The sequence below is a fragment of the Haemaphysalis longicornis genome, unplaced genomic scaffold (genome assembly GCF_048455015.1).
Source record: "Haemaphysalis longicornis isolate Haplotype H1 unplaced genomic scaffold, Haemaphysalis longicornis Haplotype H1 scaffold_9, whole genome shotgun sequence".
Classification (NCBI taxonomy): domain Eukaryota; kingdom Metazoa; phylum Arthropoda; class Arachnida; order Ixodida; family Ixodidae; genus Haemaphysalis; species Haemaphysalis longicornis.
Window position 1 is genome coordinate 34,107,372 of NW_027526460.1, and position 21,209 is coordinate 34,128,580.

Below are 21,209 nucleotides of genomic sequence, written 5' to 3' on the forward strand. Positions count from 1 at the left end.
TGAAGACAAAAATACCATAGGTGCCGTCTGCACCTGCAGTCCAGAAGTAAGACGAGAACAAGGTATTCCACTGTCAACTTTAATAATCTATGCAAAACGTCTTGCTCAATTCACAAAATAGCTTGGAGTTTGAATCCGCGCTACAGATTGGGAGTTGTAAAACTATCAACGTACATGACCTAGAAATTACAATTTACAGAAAGGTTCAAAAAAACTTTGCTCAATGCTTGATGGCTCGTAATCTCGTTTGGAAGAACCAGTTCACACCGACCTTGCTGCCACTACGGTTTGTTTTCTGTCTTCAATGTCTGCTGGTACCTGAAAGAAAAACACGTTTTGAGCTTGCGCGTGCAAACCAGTCATGCAGACACTGTAATAGGCTGACAGATTGTATGAGCACGCTCATGATAGCACTTATCTAAAGCAGACGAAGCACTAGCACACTTAGTAAGCCACTCACGAGAAATTATCACTGGGTCAAACATTTCGTCTCACACTGCTTGCTGTAATAGCGACTGCTTTAATCAGTTGTATCAATTGCATACTTCAACGGTAAGTTGCATGCAGACAACCGGTACACATGTTCAATTGTGGATCACCCCCTCCCCCCCAAAAAAATATGTTAACATAAATGGCATATTCTTCGGAGACCCTTCAGCACAAGGAACACTATTAACGCAGTTTTGCTCGCCACTGTCCAGGGTGAACATAGTTCAGCCCCATATTTCAAGGACTGGGTAGGTGAGAAGCCCCTAGAATACTCTCATTTTCTGTTTCCTACAGTTCTGTTCGTAAGAAATAAGTGAAACAAGGTGTACCTGTATATCCGGAGCAGCTGATACAGTCCCGTCAAGGCAACGAATATGTTGACACTAAACAGATTGTAGTTCTTCGGTATGATGACCATCGAGTAACGAGACCAAATAATTCCTGCAACATTTGATGCTGTTAGCACGAACACCCTTCACACTCGGCGCTCTGAAGATCGGCGGTAAATACACACGCACCGGTAGCGGCTAGGGCAGTAGACTGGGACGCACTAAGCTTTTCAGCTGGCCTCGCCAGGTCACCGATACCAGCGATCACAAGCGCCTGCACGATAGGTAAACAAGGTTTAAGACCGAAACAAATGCGTATGAGCAAAAATGAGACTTGCGATGGCAGTCTTACCCATTTAAACGAAGGCGCCCAGAAGAAAATTGTCTTCGGACCTGCAAAAAACAGAGTACCAAAGAAAACGAGTTGCACTCGAATGCGTGACGCCCGATTTCGGCGCGCGGTGCGCACGGATAAACCATAAACAGCAACAAAAATAGCGGACGGAGTTCGGCACTGCCCTCTGAATTTCACCCTAGTGAGCATGAATGAATGACGACGGGGAGGGGAGTGCGATCTGGTACGCAGCATCCGCGCAGTGATTCGGAAAACTTTCTTTCTATCTCACCTGCTGGATGTTCCCACAGCGGGCGCAGTTTTCCAGGTACAAATTTGTCCGCTGTGGTCACAAGGGCACGGTACAGAGCAGCCATGGTCGGATCGGCTGCGACGACGAGGAAAACGGAACCCGGCGGCTCCGGCGGTTCTGCGGGAATTCAGAAAAACCGCCAGGGGGCGGAGGGTCGTATGATCGACCTTGCTCGCGACTTTTCGTCAACTTCGTGCGGCCTTTGGAGTGGCTGCTGCCCCAAGTGCCGAAAGTAATCCGGGGATTATCGCTGCTCTGCCGGTTTACTTTTCAAGTTTCGGGGATCGGTGACTGCCGCTGTGACCTGGGAATGCGTTTGTGGTGAACTCCTGTCGACAGTGTTGTGTGGGAGCTAAGTGGCAGCCATGCACTCTTCGGTAGGACGGATCGTCTCCGATGTCTTCGGCGGGCAAAAGGTAATCGGGATACAACGCCCAAGGGCTGACTACACAAAACGGAGATATCGATATAATCACAGCAATTTGGCTAGATAACCTCTCTAGCTGTTGCAGTTTTTTTCCCCTCATTCTCAAGCTCGATCTCAAGCTCCCCTCATTCTCAAGCCTGTAGGTTAATTGTATCGCTTCTATGATGTATCGCTTGTATCGCTTGGTTATGATGCGCCACGCAAAACTAAAATGCGGTATTTAGTGCACTTTAGCAAAGCCAGCGTATGAACTGCGTCGTAGTAAACTTTGCAGTTGATCTGCGTTAACGCGTCAAATATTCGTACTTTGGTGTTTCTGTATGTCTGCGCCGTAAGGAACTAGGGCGCCACTGCCGTGAATCGAACCCGTGACAGTAGTTCACCACCACGGCGGTAATCTAAAGCTCCAGGCGGAGTTCTTTCGTTATAGCCGGAATTCGTAATAAGCGCACATCCACACAGTTTTTAACAAGGTTGCTGTCGCTTTATCCCCTTTGCAGAGGTGCATCTTCTCATTCATCAGCAAGCGAAATGCTTCAGAAGCAACCTTCCAGACCAAGGTAAATGTATAATGCGAACTTCTGGTTACTTCCCATGGTGCGCATGGCAGGGTCGTTCACTGTAGTTCAGTGTTGGGCTTTCATTGTGACCAGGTATTGACCCTTGAAATATAGAGTAGAGAAGCATGCTGACTTCATACAGTGCTAGCAATTTTCACTCATGTACATAAAAGTTTGCTTACTGAAAATGCAGCAGTTATGTTTGGCATGCGTTTAGATGCTGTGAAAAAGTAAATTGAAGAGTAAACAGTGTCATGGCTTTGTCTTTGATGCTTGTGCCTTCAAAAAACAGTGGATGCAAGGGATTTGTGCATTTGTAGTTTATTTTGTGCTTATTGAAGTATCTATCAGGCCATTTAAACCACGAAGATATAAGAAATATTCGCTGTGCTGGCTGTACGTACACTCTGTGAGTCTTCGGTGGAAACTAGTTTTGTCCAGCACGTGCCGATCTCTGTGTACGTAAGGGTTGAAGAGAATTTCCGGAATTAGTTAGTCTATATTGGCAGAATGCAGAGCTGTGAATACAAATATACCATTCGCTCCAACAATGGTTGGTTATTACTGCCAAAGATGAGGGTGTGAAAACTGGTTTTGCTGCCATTACATTTTTGTGCTGTACTATCTTCAATGTCACAATCTGTGTCTGGGGGAAGAAAAAAGGGACGTAGGTAAATACTTATACAGAACAAATGCTACTTTATTGGGACTTCTGCTGAGTACACATTAAAAGGGCATGAACTTCAGGTAGTAAACAAAGTAAAATGGACTGTATTTTTATCAGCACCAGTTATCTTTGATTTGATTTTAATCAGTCGTCTTGCTTCGGTTTACAAGTTCACTTGGAAGAACTAGGCAGGTTAACGCAAGAACTAATGTGCTTACTTACTGCCTTTATAGTTATGTATGTGCATGTGTGCGTGTGTGCATCTTTTGCACAGGCAGTGACAAAAGTCAGGTGATATGTGCTGCCTGCTTGGCCATCCACTTACCAATCAACACTCTGGTAACCTCCGCAGTGACTTGAGGGCTAAGACATTAAGCGGCCGAGTCCAAGGACGCAATTTCGGTCCTAGCTGAAGTGGCTGCTTCTGTGGTGGAGGTGAACAGCGAAAATGCCTTTGGGTCGAGATTTGGGTGCATGTTGAAGATGCCGAGGTGGTCAAAATTAATCCGGAGCCCTCCACTAGGGCGTGCCTCATAGCCCTGGTGTAGGTTTGGCGCGTTAAACCTTTCTGTTCAACTGCGTGGGCATTTCCTACACCCTTACCTAGGTTAAACACCATAAGGGAGGAGCGAGCAAGGCAGGGCTTTGTCGCCACTCGCATGGCTCTCTTTGTGCGCCTTGCTGTCATGACAATAAAGGACGAGAGAGAAAAATTCCTGTTTTAATCGTTTGCAAACAAAGCACCGTATTGCCGTTTGTGGTACAACATACAAAAAGTGTGATCTTTTCTGTGAGCAGTGGGCGGGGCACTTTATGATTACTTTTGATAATTTTAACACATTGGCCAGCAATAAAAGGATGCTGACAGTCGTGCCAGCTCAGTGGTTTGAACAGCTTCGTAGTATACTAGTTTTAGACGCTTAAAACGGAAAAATTTGTTTGGAAATGCAACCATTGGTAAGAAAGGAAGAAGGCACTCAAGATATACAGAAAAGTCTGATCAATTCAACCTTCCTTTATTTAGAAAGCCAAATAACCTTTAACGCTCGCAAGCCAAGCATTGGAGCTTGTGGGGTACGTATCACGTGCACTCATAATTTTTGGCAAAAGTACCAGTGCATGTAAAGTCGAATGGCTTGCTTCTATGATTGTTTTCATCATTTATATTTTTTATTGTTATATGGTTTCGAAAATTTCTCCAGCTTTTTGAGATAGGAATTAAGGATAAATATTTTGTAAGAATTTAAGCCTTGGGTAGTCAGTGAATCATTGCAAAAAGAATGTACAGCGTAAAAAGACGTTGGGAAGACGCTCTGTTGCATTTCTCCTGTATCCCTGTCTGCTTGTGCTGCACATGCAGATGCAGCACATTGTTATGCTAAGATTGTATTCCATCAGTGACCTTGACATTGAAAGTGTCCTTTGCCTTTGCGATTCTCAGTTGAGTGTGCTGTGTGAAATTACCTTGCAGCCTTACAAGCTGCACAAGCTGGACACAGGGCCATCCACGGAGGTCACGTGCACGAAGGAAGATGGACTCAAGTACTATCGGCAGATGTTCGCGATACGGCGTTTGGAAGCCTCGGCTAACAGCTTGTACAAAGCCAAGATCATCCGGGGGTTTTGCCACCTTTATTCTGGCCAGGTGCGGCATCTCTTTTTTCTTTCTGTGCTTCCAGGCATTGGAAAAGGAACAATCACAAAGTGCTTAGCTTCTGAAGTGACGTTATGCTTGGGGTTGTGTCATTAAGTTTGTGTTTCAGGAGCGGTCAGAGTAATAAAAATTGCATTGCTGGGTTTATTGGTTTTCCTAACTGGCCAGATGAACCCTGAAGGTTAACCTTTTCTGAACAGAGACAATTTTTAAGTAAGGGAGCCACAGATTGTCCAATGAGGGCCTGGGCCTACATATGGGCAGAAAAGTTGGTCTGAGTTATGCACTAATTAATAATAATTGTGCAAAAACTTTCCTGAAATTTCTTGCCTCTTTTGTTTCGAGTTACTCGGAGAGAAACGAACAGAAAAGTGCTACAATGTGTAAGCTTTCTTCTTATCCTTCATTGATGTGACAGTTGTGATGGTTTTGTTCAGTCATAAAGTTTAAATTGCCAGATATTTTCTTTGTTATAACTTCCTTCTGATGAATAAGCAAATTCCCACTAGTCAGTTATGCATCGTACAGCAGTCTCATTGTACCGTCTCTGGTGGGACTTCGATGAAATGCAGGGCAGTCTATCGTGCCGTGTAGTAGGCTCATAACGCAATCTTGTCAGAATTGGAACGTGCAATCTGCAGTTTTTTTTTTCTTTTTCATTTCACACTTGGATGGCGAATGTGCCAGATATGTGTGCCTTGTGCTACATCCTAATGATCAAGTTTTTCTCGGCGTTGCCCCAGTTCCAGTCTGTAGCATTGTGAACACTAAAAAATTTCAACAGTCATCGTGTGTACAAAGTTTCTGTTGGCCAGATGTAGCATATTCTTGTTTGAATTTGAGGCATGTTAAGTACTGCTTTCATGATGTGTCTTGCTCTATGCGGTCACCTTCAACAGAAAAGGAGAGACTGAGTTAACACTCTTGGTACCCCATCAAACAAACTTTCTCATCAAATTCCTCCATTTCTGAAACTGGTTCTTAGCAAGCAGTTGTCCCAAGAAGCACATTTACAATGTCCATATGTCTTCCTTGCGGGGAAAGTGGAAGACTGCCACTTTTCTCCCATTCTGTTATTAAGCACGTTTACTAAGTGAGAGAGAGAGAAATAACTTTTTTTTTGTCCAGTTTGTGGAGGAGAGCTAGACCTCCACCCTAGGCGTCGGCCAGGAGCCCTTGGTCCTAGCAGAGTCTTCGGCTAACTGGATGGGTTTTTTTTTTTTTTAACTGTACTTAAACGCCAACTACACTCAAAATTTCGAGCTCTCAAAAACACTGTTTTCAATATGTCTGCTGAAAACGAAAGCAAGATGCAAAATACAACAGCGAAAATACACGCATGAACGCCGCAAGCGAGCAGCAAAAAATCAGCGATTTTAAAACCGAAATCGAGGAGAGCGCGGCCTTTAAAATGACATTGCAGCCGGCCAGCGAGCGGCCGAACGGTCAGCAGTTCGGGAGCAATCCTGCGCGCAAGCTCTACGCATGCACGGGGCAGCAAATGGGTGAAGCGTGTGCAGCAGAGCTCGACCGATTTTCTAGCTGCGTGGCTGGCCAGAGGAAGAAGCCCCAACCGGCCGTAGTGTCACAGGCGCGTCATGGCTGTTTACGCGATTCGCCGGCAGGTGCAGCGTAGTCTGCAGTGGAGCTTTCTTAAACACTTCTGACTGGTCAACGAGGCATTTCACGATGCTACCACCCATGTCCCAGCTGATTTGGTGGTACATACTACACATTAAAAATAAACTTGGTCGAGATGAAATTTGAGCGCAGTTGGCATTTACTTATTACAATACTGTCAGTTCCGGTAAGGCGTTGCGTGGAGGATTGGGTAACACAATTTAAACACAATTTAAACGCAATTTAATTTAAACAATGTTTGATATGGCTGTTTCGAGCGATGAGGGATCAGGGATGCTGGCAGTCACAGGGCAGAAATGGTTCCATTCCGATGCAGTCATGGGCACGAGAAAATTGAAACGCAAATTTGTGCGGCAGGATGGATCCCCAGGTGATCAAAATTAATTCGGAGCCTTCCACTATAGTGCGCCTCATCGCCTGCGTAGCGTTGGCGCGTTGAACCGCATGATCAATCAATCTTCAACTTTGAACTTGTGATCAATACATGAGAACATTAAATTAATCATCATCATCATCGTGAGCCTGTTTGTGTCCAGTGCAGGACGAAAGCCTCTACCAAAGATTTCCACCCACGCCTATCGAGTGCCAGCTGAGTCCATGTTCTACCCCCAAATTTTCGTAGCTAATCTTGCCGAGTTCTTGGCTGACCCCTAGTGCGTTTGCAGTCACTTGGCAGCCAGTCGGTCAAACGGATGGTCCACCTGTTGTCCCTCATTCGCATTACGTGACATTAAATTACTTTCATTTATTTAAGTTGCAATTTTGATTGTCTGGCTCTGTTGAAGCTTTTTGTGAATCATTGTGCCAGGCATTAGCGCCTCCTTAGTGTTGCTGTCCAGGTCTGGAGAAAAGAGCAGGAACTGCTGACATGCTGTATAAACAGATACAAGTTTGTGCCTCATGCTTTCTTGGGTTCGGCCTTGCAGGAAGCATGTGCGGTGGGCATGGAAGCCATGCTTGAAAAGGGAGACAGCGTCATTACGGCGTACCGGGCACACGGCTGGGCTTACCTGCGAGGCTTAAGCGTAGCAGAAGTCCTTTCTGAACTCACAGGTGAGCTCAAAGTAACAAGGGTTACCTGTCTCTTGCCCATTAGTGTTCCTCCCCCTCTAACTAACATTTATTTTTCGTTGTCCCTTGTTCCAGACTTTGTGGTAGAGCCTTGTGCACCACCAGTTGCAGGCCCAAAGTTTTTCTCTTTGGTGTCGAAATGAGATTCCCAATGGTGGAAGGGTGGGAAATCTATAAGCATTGCACACTCACCAACTAGGCTCAAGATAGAGGGACTTAATACTTTCCTGTCCATGCCTATTCAAATCGATAGTATACTATCGATGCTTTTAAGTTAAAATTTTGACATTTTCCCATTCAAATTCGGTGCTTTCCAAGTGCGATATGAGAGCTGGCGCAATCTGCTGAGTAGTAGAGACACTTGCATCCTCTTTGGTTTGTTTTCCTGTGCACCGCGATTTTTTAAAGCATTGCCGGTGTCATGTCATGGGCACTCGGATAGTAATATGGAGATGGCGTCTATATTAAATGTGTATACTTCACTTTTGGCATTCCTGTGCACACACTGCAAAGAGAAATGTTTTTTGGCTAATTGTCACAAGGCAGGCATTCAAAGCTAGGTTTGTAGCATAAAATGGTAGCATCTCCACTCCGTGGATAATGGCGAGGGTGCGAAGTACGAGGACTCGAAATGACATCCAAGTTACGCCCTGACCGTCATTTGATTTGAGCCGTGACTTGCACCTTGATTATTCCTAAATGAAACTGCAACTCGCAGCTCAAATCGAATTTCGCTTGATTTTCGCTTGATGGTGGTGTGCGCACGGATGGACGCGGACGGACATTGGGAGTTCCTAAGGTACTCCGCACCGTTACAGGCGAGGGAGTAAGCCGTTTGACTCCTCTCGGTTACTTACTCACGGTCGTAGTCCAATGGATAAGACAACTTACCCGAACTCTGTCTGTTCTACCAGACACAGGCTCGAATCCTGCCGGTGCCTGTGTGATTTTTTGCGATTGTAAGTGCTGTGCACACGGACGCGGATGGACATTGCGCGGTCCTAAGGTACTCTGCACCTAAAAAACATATCTACGAAAGAAGGCACTCCCCCTCCCCCATTTGCTTTCTTTGTTTCAGCGTGCCTGCTAGAGTTCAGTAAAAAGCAACAAATATGTGTAACCGGAATATTGGGTGGTCACAATAAGAGCCAGTAGAGCACTAACTAAAGTTTAGACTTGGGCTGGTGTGTTCTTCTGTATATTGTGATGAACAACAGCACGTAGACGAGGACAAAGAAAGGAGAACACAGCAGCCATGTTTGTGCTTTCCTTTCTTCGTCCTTGTCTACGCGCTGTTGTTCATCAAAATTTCCAGTAGAGCAGCTGTGGTGGGTGGTGGCATAAACACATGTTACACAACTGACTGAATGTCCTGAATGCCGCTTTACTTGGGGAATAGAGATGCACCCAGTAGAAGAGTGCTAACTGCAATAGGCTCATTTTGGCACTTGGGCACTCTTCTCTGTTCTGTAAAACTGTCGAATGCTCACCTCTAGCTAGCTCTGTACCATTTGTTTTTTTCTGCACTTTCTGCACGCACCCAGTCAATTTGTAAACAGCACGAAAAAAATATTTATCCAGAGGGTTTGACAACCCTAGCTGCACCCAGAAACTTATTCAACAACACTCTGGTTTGAACTCAGGCAGTGAATTTTCGTGGCTGCTGCAAATGCATATTAGATTTTTTAAAAAGTAATGGATAGCAGGTGCAATGTTTTGCAGCCATATCTTATAAGTCTACTCAGTCACAGCAATTTTACCACGACTTGTGGTATGGCCGGGCCATTCTCAGTGAATTCACCTTAGAAGCACAGTGACTGGAGTTAGATGTGCAGGAGTCATTCTCTTCTTCTTTTTCTTTCTCCTTCCAGGAAGGGAAGGGGGGTGCTCACGGGGCAAGGGCGGCTCGATGCACCTTTACTGCCCCGAGTTCTACGGAGGAAACGGCATTGTTGGCGCACAGGTGAGGGTGTTCATTTGACCCTTAACTGCCATCTGTTAGTTCACCTTTGACTGTATCGCATGGCTGCCCAACGGACTGATGCAGAATTGAGGCGGCTGCGCGGACCGAGTGCAAACTGCCCAGAGGTGGGGCCTGTGTGGCGTAATGGGACATAATTCCCGGAGCCCCAACAAAACATTGACGTGTGTTACGATTTTTGCTGCGCACAGGCCTGTCTGTGTCGTCCACAGCTGATGGGCAGACCTCTTTGAGCTTGACTGGCTGGAAGCTTCTGTTTCGCACATCTTCATGAGCCTGTTGGACGTCACTGAGCGGCTGAGCCGTTGTGTACAGGCCTCTCAAAACCGTGGCAGTAATGTCGATCTGAAATTTGTTCCAAGCAACGTTTGATGCCCATAATTGCAGGAAGGCACCTCAGCATTTTTATTAAGCGAACCATATTAGTTTTAAATCAAATGTTGGTGTCAATACTCCTGGGAACAGCGTAGCCAGCTGACCTGTTCAGGCTGGTCATGGAAGTCGCCTGGCAACATAAATCAGTGAGTGCTCGAAACGCCTCAACGGACATGGCATATTTTCTATTTTTCCATGACCATCTTTTGATAAGAGCAAGGGTGCTCATTGTCCTCTGTTGTATCCAATGCACGACAAAACCAAAACCACTGATGCGAGGGACACAGACACTACTCGCACCGGCGGGAAAGGGAACCTTTATTGTTTGCACACACTATATATAGCTTTTGCTGCGGCGAGTGATGATGGTGGCACCACTTTAACCCAGTGCTCCACCTGTGGCACGAACACGAACGAATTCACACATCGCAACATTTTCATGTTCTCGTTAAGCTGGGAGTACATACAAAATTAATCAATGCGTCTTTGTGGGCAACTGTCAGCCTGGAAAGATGTGCATGTTGTAAAAGACTATCCAGGGAATTGTTACGTTCGTAATGATTGCAAATAAAATGTTCTGCTTTACGTCTTACTTACCCTCTTGATTGTTGCTAAGTTTTGGTTTGTGAAAGGGAACCAGCCCTGTTAGCATATTGCAGAAATAACCGAGATTTTTTTGTTTCTAGGGTCGAATGGCATAAGGGTCATTTCGCAAAGAACTGCTTACGAATAGTTTTCTTTGCAGTGTGTGAGAGAATGAGATACCCGAACATTTGCATTCAGTGGCAATGCACAGTGTGACATCTTCCAACACATGCGAAAAGTTTCTAAATCAAGCAGGCTCGATTCAGGTTATGAGGGCCTGAAAACAAAACGCTTCTTGTTGCACTACTTGCCAGTTCCTTTGTTGTTATTCGTGTCATGTTCCTTGTTGTTCTGATTGTTGAGCTCCTTATCATGCCCTTTGTCCCTTTTCCTTTATCCTCTTTGTTACGTTGCACTTTTAGGGGCGAAGCCTCTTAGTGGCTGGGGCTGTTCGCGTCTCCTGTCATCGTCGTAGTTGTAATCGTCGTTTCATGTAGTCACGATACTAAAACATCGGGGAACTTGTTTACGCCTTGCGCTGGAACGTAACGTGTACTGAAAAAACACCGAGACACTCGTTTACACGTCGCGCTAGAGAGCTTCGTGCTTCAAACAGGGTTCGCACAGGTCCTTGAAAACCTTGAAAACCCTTGAATTTAGAAGTGTCAATTTCAAGGCCTGGAAAGTCCTGGAATTATTAAATGGTCCTTGAAAACCCTTGATTTTTCCTGAGAGAATCATTGGCCCTGTTTTTCACAAGAATTTAAAGTGTTTGTCATGGATTTTAGGCATTGACAAATGTGAAGAAACATTGTAACAATCAAGTTTCAGTGTATTGCGTGCAATTACAAGTTTGGTGGATTTTCATTATTACAAGGCAACATTGGGAGCAGGCACTTGTCAATCCAATCCATATCACGACACAATCCAGTGAAAGCCAGCTTCTATTCTCTGTCTTGCATCTTCCATCTAGTCTGTGGACGCTTGCTCATTGCATGTTTGCTGTGCCTCATACACTCCATCTACGTTTGCTTTTACGTGCAAATGGTGGACGTGTACATAGTTCATCCTGCCTTGAAGCAACACTTGCTCGATTTAATTTCAGCTGGTACTCTTGCTGACAAAGCAAGAGATGCAGGCAACATTAGCTAAGTTTAGAAATCAAACAGCTTCAGCAAAACACAAAGGAAAAAGAAAAACCTCTAAATACCAGCCATGAAATAAAAAAAAAAATAAAGCTGGGGGAGCATATACAAACCCGTTAGCACGTAGGTATCTAAATGTGCACTAATGTGCTTAGGTATTGTGCAATAAAAAACTTTTGCATTGTGTTGGAAAAGTTATAAATATTCCCAGATAAAACATTAGATGGGGACCTTCAAAATGTGTTTTCTGGTCCTTGGAAGTCCTTGAAAACCCTTGAATTTTTGCTTTTGAAGCTTGTACGAACCCTATTCAAAGGCACGAGACTTCTACAGCAAAGCTGTATACTTCTACCCCACAACTGTTTCATCTCCGTTGGCAAAAACGCCAAGGCGCCAAGAGAACACTTGTACACTGCGTGCTTCGCCCCTCCCCAGGTTTCACGTTAGTGGAGGTGGCCTGGGATTTTTTTTTTTTTTTGTCACTTTCTTATCATTTCTGTCATTCACTTCACTGCGCTCATCATGTGTAGCTTCAGTGCATTACATAAACGCCCAAATAATTTTAGTCTGAGTTTTTTACCTTCTCTTCTCCTTCCTGGTGGTGGCAGGTTCCCCTGGGTGCCGGGGTGGCACTTGCACACAAGTACAACGACAACAAGCGGGTGTGCCTGACGCTGTACGGGGATGGGGCGGCCAACCAGGGCCAGGCGTTTGAGGCGTACAACATGGCCAAGCTGTGGCAGCTGCCCACCGTGTTCGTGTGCGAGAACAACGGCTTCGCCATGGGCACCAGCGCCGAGAGGGGCGCCGCCTCAACCGACTACTACTCCCGCGGGGACTACATCCCGGGCATCTGGGTCAGTCTCTCCGCCCTCCTGCTCCTCTGGGGAGTCTCTTCTAGAGCCGGTGGTGTGCAAAGCAGGCAAGGGAGAGGGGCCCATTGCTCTGAATGGATGTTGACAAAGCAGAGGTTTGTCTTACTTCAGCGTTATAGTACCAGTGAAATCTCATTGAACTTACTGGTAAAATAACTGGAAGGGCAGGTATTGCGTGGTTCCGTCACCACTCTCTTCCCAAACGTAGTCGGCACTTTGTGCATGCCGATGCTTCAAATGGAGCAGCATTTTCTTTTGCCATTCGAATCGCAAGCGTTAGAGTTTTCGCCTTTGCACTACGGTGGACCTGAAACTGATGAGCTTAGTTTGCGCTAATGCATGAAGGGGTGGCACAGGGTTGCAGCGAAGGTGACTGTTTGTCCAAGACAACGGTTATGTACACCTCGAGCTGGGGCATAGCATGGCACAGAGATTGCAGTCGGAGTGACCCAGCTCTCACAGGAATAGGGAAACACTGGGGGGAAGGAGGGAATGTTGGTGGGAGAAGTAGTGTGGTTAATGAGTAGCTTGTGGATTGGACCAAGGAGGATCGTTCTCTGATGATCTTGTCAGTTGAATTCAGCATTTAGTGTGTCCACAGGAATGGCACTCATCTTGAAGCTGTGAAGAGCAAAGTGAATGTCTTTGTCTATGCTTCCCCGCTGTAGCACTGCTAGATTCTTTATTTGCTTCTGAACAGTCGCTTACAATCCATAAATTGATCGTACATCCACGGATCGGCAAGAATAGACCATTACAATCTCGGTTTTCAGCCTGTTTTGAGTGTACAGAACTTTTATAGGTCTCATGCAGCCTAGCTTTTTAGTATGCGTGCTCTTATCTCTGCACATCCTTGTCCACGCTTCATCAAGGGGGCGGTGGCCAAGACCACTGAGAACTGTCCTCACACACGCTTTTTACAATCCCTTGCCCAGGTGGATGGCATGGATGTGTTGGCGGTTCGGGAGGCCACTCGTTTTGCCGTCGACATGTGCCGCCAAGGCAAGGGCCCCGTGGTCATGGAAGTGTTCACGTACCGGTACTACGGCCACAGCATGAGTGACCCTGGCACAAGGTAAGATTCCCAGGGAGCGCCGTGCCATCATCTCAAACTGCCCTCAGTAGCCAGCTGGTCGAGGGGAGCGAACCTCTGGTGTCAGGCAAAAAATCAGTTGTCCACAGCAGCCTCAAGTAAATTCAGGACTGGGAGTTGACGTGGGCCGCTGTACTTTTAAATAAGCACTTGTAAATTTCAAGCCTTGAAGAACTGAAGAACAGCAGAAAAGCGTGGGGGTTAGCGGCAAATTTTCTGAAATTATTATTTCTGAAACTGGTTTCCCTGTCATTCATTACCAGTCAGTAATGAGTATCCCACGTTGATTTCCAAGTCATCCTGGGGACAGACTCTCGAAGAAGCTTTGATACACCTCAAAGCATACAGTAGCATCTCCTAGAATGTAACGGAAATGCTTTGGGAGTCAATCCTCTGTTGAATAATTCCAGAATCAGTCCCTCTCAGAGCGCCAAATAAGCAGCCTAATGTCAGTGGCATTCAAATTTGAATTCACTTGTCTGGAACCACACAGAAAGATCTGAGGGGATTTGGGACGTATGTAGTTATTTTCACCTGTCAGAGTTAAGGGGGGGACACTGGTCTTAAAAAACAACTTCTTTTAATTTTAAAGTAAACTTTGCGAAACTTGTCAGTCTTGCTGCTTTTGTGTATACTTTTTTGCGCATTTCTTATGTTTCGTTGACCAATAAACTGTCAAGAATTACACCTTTCACAGAACTGCTGTTATGTCTTTGAAAGAGAAATCTATAGCCTACCATTTCATGCATAGCAATGCTAGATGTGTTCAGTAGATCAAGAGAAGAAAAAAAGTTTTCTGGAAGCATTACAAATCGGCCATTTTTCCGCGGTCGCAAAAAAAGCTAAGCATGATTACATTACCCAGCCATGCTTTGAAACAATTGCCATTGACAGACACACACATGCACACACACACACACACACACACACACACACACACATAAACACACAAATATCAGAGAGACTCATTTGCTTATTAAGGCGTCTTAACAAACGTGGTGTGTTGTGCAGAGTTCGATAGCATGACTGAATAGTCTCATTTTCCACCGTCACCCTAACTTCACAGTATGGTAAAGCGATAAGGGGCATAGGTAGTGGGGCTCATCGACATTGCCCTTCAGGTAGCCCGATTTTAACATTTGCGGTATGGAAGGCGGGAGCTGAAGACTGTACGTGTATGTTCAGAGCATGCTACTTGATGGTGCAAGGTGCCACATCTCTGTTCCTTTGGCAAATTAGCAACTAGTGCCCCTTGATAATGCTGTTGTCAGCCACTTGGATCTCTGGTCCTTGCAGTTACCGGACGCGTGAAGAGGTGCAGGAGGTGCGGACCACAAGGGACCCCATCACGCTCTTCAAGGACAAACTCATCCAATCACAGCTCGCCACAAGTGACGAGATCAAGGTAACAGGCACTGCGGGGGCTCTTGTTCAGTGCTCGAGCATGCCGATTCAGTCACGGTTGCTTCATTTGGCGCACAAAATTGTGTATTAGTCTATGCAGACACTTCTACACAACTTAGTAATGCAGGTAATGCAATTTCAAGCTTTGTATACCTTGGTTGGCAGCATAGCAGCAGCCAGAAGTGTGTAAGGGGAGCCATATACAGCTACTTCCTTATTCAGGAATACTGGCAGTGTTTGGGAGCGTATGGCGTCTCTAAAATATTTGTTTCCTGTACAGTTGTGTCTGCGATATCCCACAATCACTAACTTAAAAGGAAATTAACATTCGCTTTTACGCGTAGCTCAAAGTTCCTGAACTTCAGCACTGCTCGAGAACTGTGCAGACCTGAATACCACACTACCATATCAGAAAAATGAAATATTTCAAAGCCACCTCAACAGAAAAATCGCCCTTTAGTTTTGTGTGAGTCACCTGAAATTTTGAGCAACTGCTTCATAAATGGTGCGACCAGTCTGGAGTGTTTGTTAAGACTACATGTACTGTTTTTTCACCTGATGAATGGTGAGCCCAGTTGCGCCACTTGCCTGAAAACGTCTAGTAGAGTCAAACCCAACTATATCGAACCTGTTTACATCGAATGATCTTTTATATCGAACTATTTCTGGACATGGTTCTTTTACAATGAGAATATATACATATAGCAAAAACTATGTTTGTATGGAACAAAAATACCAGCGACAACCGATATATTGAATGCCAAATGCCGCAGAAGGGCCACCACAAGTTGGCTTTCCCTCGGGGTGGAGGAGTAACTTTTCAAACACACTCCTCAAACTGGTTTAGCCTGGCAACTCATGGGCAGCAGGTGGCTCTTTTCCCTCCCTCACCTTGCTGTGCCTGTTGTGACTGCACCTTCGCGCCGTGTAGGCATGCTGCAAGACGAGCCGTTGACCCTCCCCTCTCTTGCAAAAAATGATCCTGGCACACTTGCCATGCTTTTCTTTTTTTTCTTCTTTTGTTCGTTGTGTTTGTGTCGTTCGCGTTTTGTGGGCTTTTTTGGAAGTGTAGCTGTGGTGGCTAGCGACAGTGTCACTAAATAATAGCACATTTAGTGGGTTTAGCTAGTGCGAAGCGGCCAAATTCGCCCTAAATCGAGTTGAACCTGGTGAGAAGTCGGACATCCCCATCAGGTGCGAGATTCTTGAGAAAACCTTGTCGAAATAGGCTCTGGGCAGATGTTACCATACCTCGGCAAAACTGGGCTCCACTCACTCGCTCTCACACAGAAAGATATATTAAGTGCAGAGCACTTTAGGGCTCGCCTAGTTGTCATAGCTCGCTCGCTGGACCCAAGTAGAGCCACACGGCATTCCGTCACCACGGCGTAACCCAGAGGCTTCGAAAGCCAAGCGGTTTATTTAGTCATAAGCATTCGAAACTCGTGAACCACTGGCGCTTGTCATGCACCTCCCCGTTGTTTAGCGCAAAGAAAACTGTAGGTAAGTTTGAGGCAAAATATATGTAATTAGCTGGCAGTGGTTAATTACGTTTTTAATTAAATTTAGTTAATAACGCTCGTTGGGTTGGTTTTTACGATAGTAAGAGAAAAAAGTGGCAGTGCAACGCTGGCACGTGCAGGAGGAAAAGCAAGCACAAAAATAACAGAACTCTCGCAGGCGTAGTTTCAGGCAGGGGGCGCATCAGCACTGCGAAGGCGGGAAATTTTAATTGCATTGTGTGGTAGCAGTGAGTGGGTAATGGCGCTACAGCCCTTTACGTCAAATCACTGCTTTGCCCTTCCGACAGCTTTCACATTGAGTGGAACGGCTTTAATTTTTTTTCCTTGCGCATGCATTCGCACTCATACTCACCAGTCGCCCTCCCCACTTGCACTCACTTGCACTCACACTTACTACACGCCCTCACCACTCACACCCACTCGTGCTCACGCTCACCGCTCGCCATCACCACTTGCACTCACTCACGCTCACCCCTTGCCGTCACCACTCACACTCACTCGCGCTCGCGCTCACCACCCGTCGTCACCTTTAGCACGCGAGTGTGCGCAGTAGACCCTCTATGAGTCATGAAACCGGAAGAGTATTAGTGCATTATGGCGTCAGAAGTCCACCCAATCATATTCCTAAATCGACACGCCACCAGAGAGTCAATTCTAGCAGGAGTGCATTGACAACACATTTCTGAAGCTAAAGGCGATCTCGCCATTAACAACCATCACAGCGAGTGGCTCCTGCGACGAATAACCAACGCCGAGTACAAGCGCAATAGTGATTTGATTGATTGTAGGGTTTAACGCGCCGACGCAACACAAGCAATGAGGTGCGCCGTTGTGGGGGGCTCTGGATTAATTTTGACTGCCTGGGGATCTTTAACGTGCTGCTCACCGCAGAAAGCCCCGCAATTCGCACGAGTAGCGCAAGTGCACTCGGAAGTGGTGAGCAGGGCTCACGGCGAGTTGCTCTTGCACTTGCGAGAGGTGAGCGGGGCTCACTGCTTGTGGGGCTCGCACTCACTCGCACTCACACTGGCCAGTCCAAAACGATAGTGAGTCTCACTCACCACTCACTCATAAGTGGTGAGGAGGAGGGGTGTGTGACTGCCCTCTTGAGTGAGCCTGTCGGCCTATGGATGTTACTAAAGAAACCGCCCGAAATTGCTTCAAATCGGCCGGATTGTGCGTGCTGGTGAGGACTGAAAATCCTGAGGAGTGCAACGAAGCTGCCGCCATGTTGCTGAAGTGTAATCGAGCTATCGGAATTTTCATAGGCCATTGCCGGATCAACGGTCAGTGAGTTTGTGAGTGTGGATGATGGTGTCGTGACCATGGGAGGGTTCGGAAGATTACATTGCCGACATTGTATCAAGCACAAGTGATGGCAGGTGTAACGAAGAAATCAACGATGATCCTTTGCCCACAACCTCCAAAGCGATTGGTGCATTCGCACTAGTCCAGTGCTTCTTTGCAAATGGGAAAGATTGCGGCCTCAGCAGCTCCAACCTTTTAGGCAGTGCATAGAAGTGCGTACTGTCTCGGGCAGTGAGGTTGTTCAAGCAGAAGATGCAGGACTATTTCATGCAAAAGTGAGGTAGTTTCACCAATAAAGTGTGTTTATAAATGCCACATGCTTTTATGACGTCCGATTCTTTAGCTTGCTTATACAGTCTACGCCCGTTACAACGGACCCTGTTAATCCAGAAAAAAACGTCCGCTGTAGCCGAAGTATGCAGTATCCAACCCCGGGGGGGAGAAGGGAGGGGGATATATGAGCGCAGAAGTGGGTACTTTGACCGGCATTGCATATACATACTATAGATGCTTTGTTCTTTCTACACGCCTGCAGCACCTCTGCAAAGTGTTCGCACGAGGGCAAAGAATCGCCTAAAGACCGTTTCCAAAGCTTAGCACCGGCACCTAGAAAAGGAAAAAGCCTAGCGCATGCGGTCAAGTGTATAAAGACGCATGGTAAGCTGGCAAAATTAAACAAGACTATAACTAGGAGCAATTATTAACCAGCTATAAAAATCAGTTGTGGCCATCAGAATTAGCTAAGCTCTTTTAAATCCCTTTGTGACGAGGAACGTTTACCTGAAACCGTTCGTCAAACAAATCGGATCTCTGCCTGACGTCCCCCCAAGGCAGCTTCCACATTTTTTATGATTTTAGTCTGGTCATTGAAGCAGCTTATACGAAATAATCTGATGAACAGCTGTGAAATCAAAAGTTAGACCAGTAGGACTGCGCACGGCTACCGGAAGATTGCACACAATGGATGGGAACCAACCCTCTACTTAAGGCATTTCTTACCTTTTTCACCAAATGGAACGGGAACGATGCATACATGAGAATAAGAAAGACCGAACTTCACTGAACCCGAGTTCTTTATTACATAAAAATACTGACGAGGGCAGACTCGACTCCGGGTGGACCACTTTGCGTATTCGATAGCACTGTTGTTCAATCTCACCGGAGTCACGTTTATCAGCAGCGGCCTTATTCTAGACGGTCGAGCGGACTGTCTGCTTAGACAAGCTTGTACTTCTAGCGATGTCGGCCTGTTTTTCCCCATCTTCTACAGCGTTAATTATGCTTAATTTATCCAACAGTGAAATCAGCTACCCTGCTGCTCATGCCGCTAATCGCACAAAAAAAAAGGCCACTGGAACTGGCTTGGCTGCGCCAACGGTCTTGCTGCCAATAATGTTGTCAGGCATAACAGTTTTCTTGCCAAACTAAACAAATAAAAAGCATATCGGGTGCCGGCCTCATGGAAGTTCGCTATAAACATTCAGTCGAAACAATTTTGCCTAAAATTTAGTCTGTTGCAGCCGATAGTCCGCTCTAGCAGGGTCCGTTGTGAGTGGAGTGGACTCTATTTAAAATGCATGGGGACCAAACAAAGCAACAGAAATGGTCTGTTGTAACTGGAAGTCCATTATTGCCGGATCCGCTGTAACGAGCGTAGACTGTATCAAATTATCCCCTATATCGAACTGATATGTGTTTCTTTTGCAAGTTCCATATAACTGGGTTTGACTGTATCACATTAAACCTGTTTGCATGTTAGCAGGAAAGTATTCTTCAGTTCTGGCCTATTTTCTGGCAAAGCAGCTTTATTTGTTATGCGACTACATACTCTTTGTACTTAGGGAAGTGTAAACTGCGGAAACACGTGTGTGCGTGTTTGCATGTACTATATGAATACACCCATCAGCTGCTATCATCCTCATCATTCTTACTGTTTCCTTTCAAGGATGAACTACCCCAAAGTTTTCTTCGGTTGTTTTTACAACTCAATGACCTTTTTAAATGCTTTACAATATTCCATTTCCCCCCCTCCCTCTCCTGCAATAAAAGGAAAAATTATTCTGGGTTGAAAGCCAATATAGTATAATCAGGTGAGGCTTAAAAGCCAAAATCATTTTTTTAAGAAGAGCCAATTTTCAGGGTAAAATAAGAAGAAAAATATTCTACTTTCCATATGTTTCATATGTTTGGGCAACAGGCACATTGTGCATGGGAGGTGAATCAACAATGCCCACATATAAATGAAGGTAAATAAAAAGAAACAGCAAACAAAACGTCCTAATTGCGGAGGGCAGTAGGAAAAAGTCCAATCGAATAGTGAAAAAAAAAGGAAGAAATTGGGCTAGGAAGCGGAACTTGTCTTCTTTCATTCTTACAACTCAGTGGCCTGATGGGGTTGGCTGCCTTTCTCTTACCAATGTCCAGAAAATTGAGTCCGAAGTGAAGGCCGAAGTGGACGCCGCAACAGAGGTGGCCAAGACGGGCAAGGAGGTTCCCCTGGAGGAGCTTTACGCGGACATCTACGTCAACCCTCTGCGTCCCAACGTTCGTGGGACGACGCCCTTCACGGAGCACAAGCACCTTCGCATCACCAACCCATTCAACCTCAAGTGATGGCGCATAGCTGTTGTCCCCCTAGGGTTTAATATTTATTACCCCCCCAGCTTTGCTTCGCTGCTTCCATCTTGGCCTCTTGTTTCCCAAAAGTGCTGTTCTTTTGTTTTTTTTTCTGTTTCCTCAAATAGACGCACACCGTAGCATGCTCAGTCGTCTCATTGTTCATTACTTAAAGGAGTGAGCTGCTGAGCTATCATTGCAATACTGAGGCTGCCTGTTTAATAGGTTGTTGTGTCTGTTTTCCAGTTAAAAAAAGAGAAAGGGTGGCAACAAATGGTGCACCAATAAATAGGTTGTTTCCTTGATTGGTTTGGTTGTGCTTTGCTTCAGTGCTGCTTGCCTTGGGGCTGGAAAATGCTTACTGGAAAACATATTGCAGCTGGTAGAAAAAAATTTCTTGAAGGCCTTCATCTTGCAGTGGACTTAAATAGGCTGATGACGATAATGATGACGGGCAAGCTATGAAAAATTCTGTCTCATTCCTTCCTTTAATTTGTTTTGCTAGTCATATGCATCTAAGTGACCAAGTGTCCACAAAGTGAATCAAGCTGCTATCTTGATGCTAGGAGGTTTCAGTGCCCCTTAGGTTCAGTTTCATTGTATTTCATTTACACCTGTTTTTTAGTTACCTAGTTGCGCCCAAAAGGTCTGTGACTCTTCGCAGATGTCGTAGTCAAACCATACCTTGTTGGGCTGTTGGAATTGCACCTTTCTCTAATTGCTGACGACAATCACAATGGTGGCGTTTTTATCGAAGGGCTGCATTCCAGAAAACTGAGCTAATTTAAGCATACCATGAGAATGTGGTTATTTTTGTGA

General features: G+C 45.6%; 2 protein-coding genes across 2 annotated transcripts; one reads left to right on the forward strand and one right to left on the reverse strand.

Annotated features, from left to right (window-relative positions):
* Window positions 1-65: 65 nt before the first annotated feature.
* Window positions 66-1,595, reverse strand: LOC144152007 (mitochondrial pyruvate carrier 2-like). Its single transcript, XM_077683194.1, has 5 exons — window positions 1,445-1,595; window positions 1,171-1,211; window positions 1,008-1,092; window positions 819-930; window positions 66-318 (listed from the first exon to the last, which is right to left on the reverse strand). Exons 1-5 carry the CDS (start codon window positions 1,527-1,529, stop codon window positions 282-284), a joined length of 360 nt encoding a protein of 119 aa, XP_077539320.1. The 5' UTR covers window positions 1,530-1,595; the 3' UTR covers window positions 66-281.
* On the forward strand, window positions 1,595-20,695 carry LOC144152003 (pyruvate dehydrogenase E1 component subunit alpha, mitochondrial-like). The gene is made up of 9 exons (XM_077683188.1): window positions 1,595-1,881; window positions 2,393-2,452; window positions 4,591-4,764; window positions 7,341-7,467; window positions 9,357-9,448; window positions 12,180-12,428; window positions 13,382-13,521; window positions 14,836-14,944; window positions 20,199-20,695. The coding sequence occupies exons 1-9, from the start codon at window positions 1,831-1,833 to the stop codon at window positions 20,385-20,387; spliced, it is 1,191 nt and encodes a 396-aa protein (XP_077539314.1). The 5' UTR covers window positions 1,595-1,830; the 3' UTR covers window positions 20,388-20,695.
* Window positions 20,696-21,209: the final 514 nt, after the last annotated feature.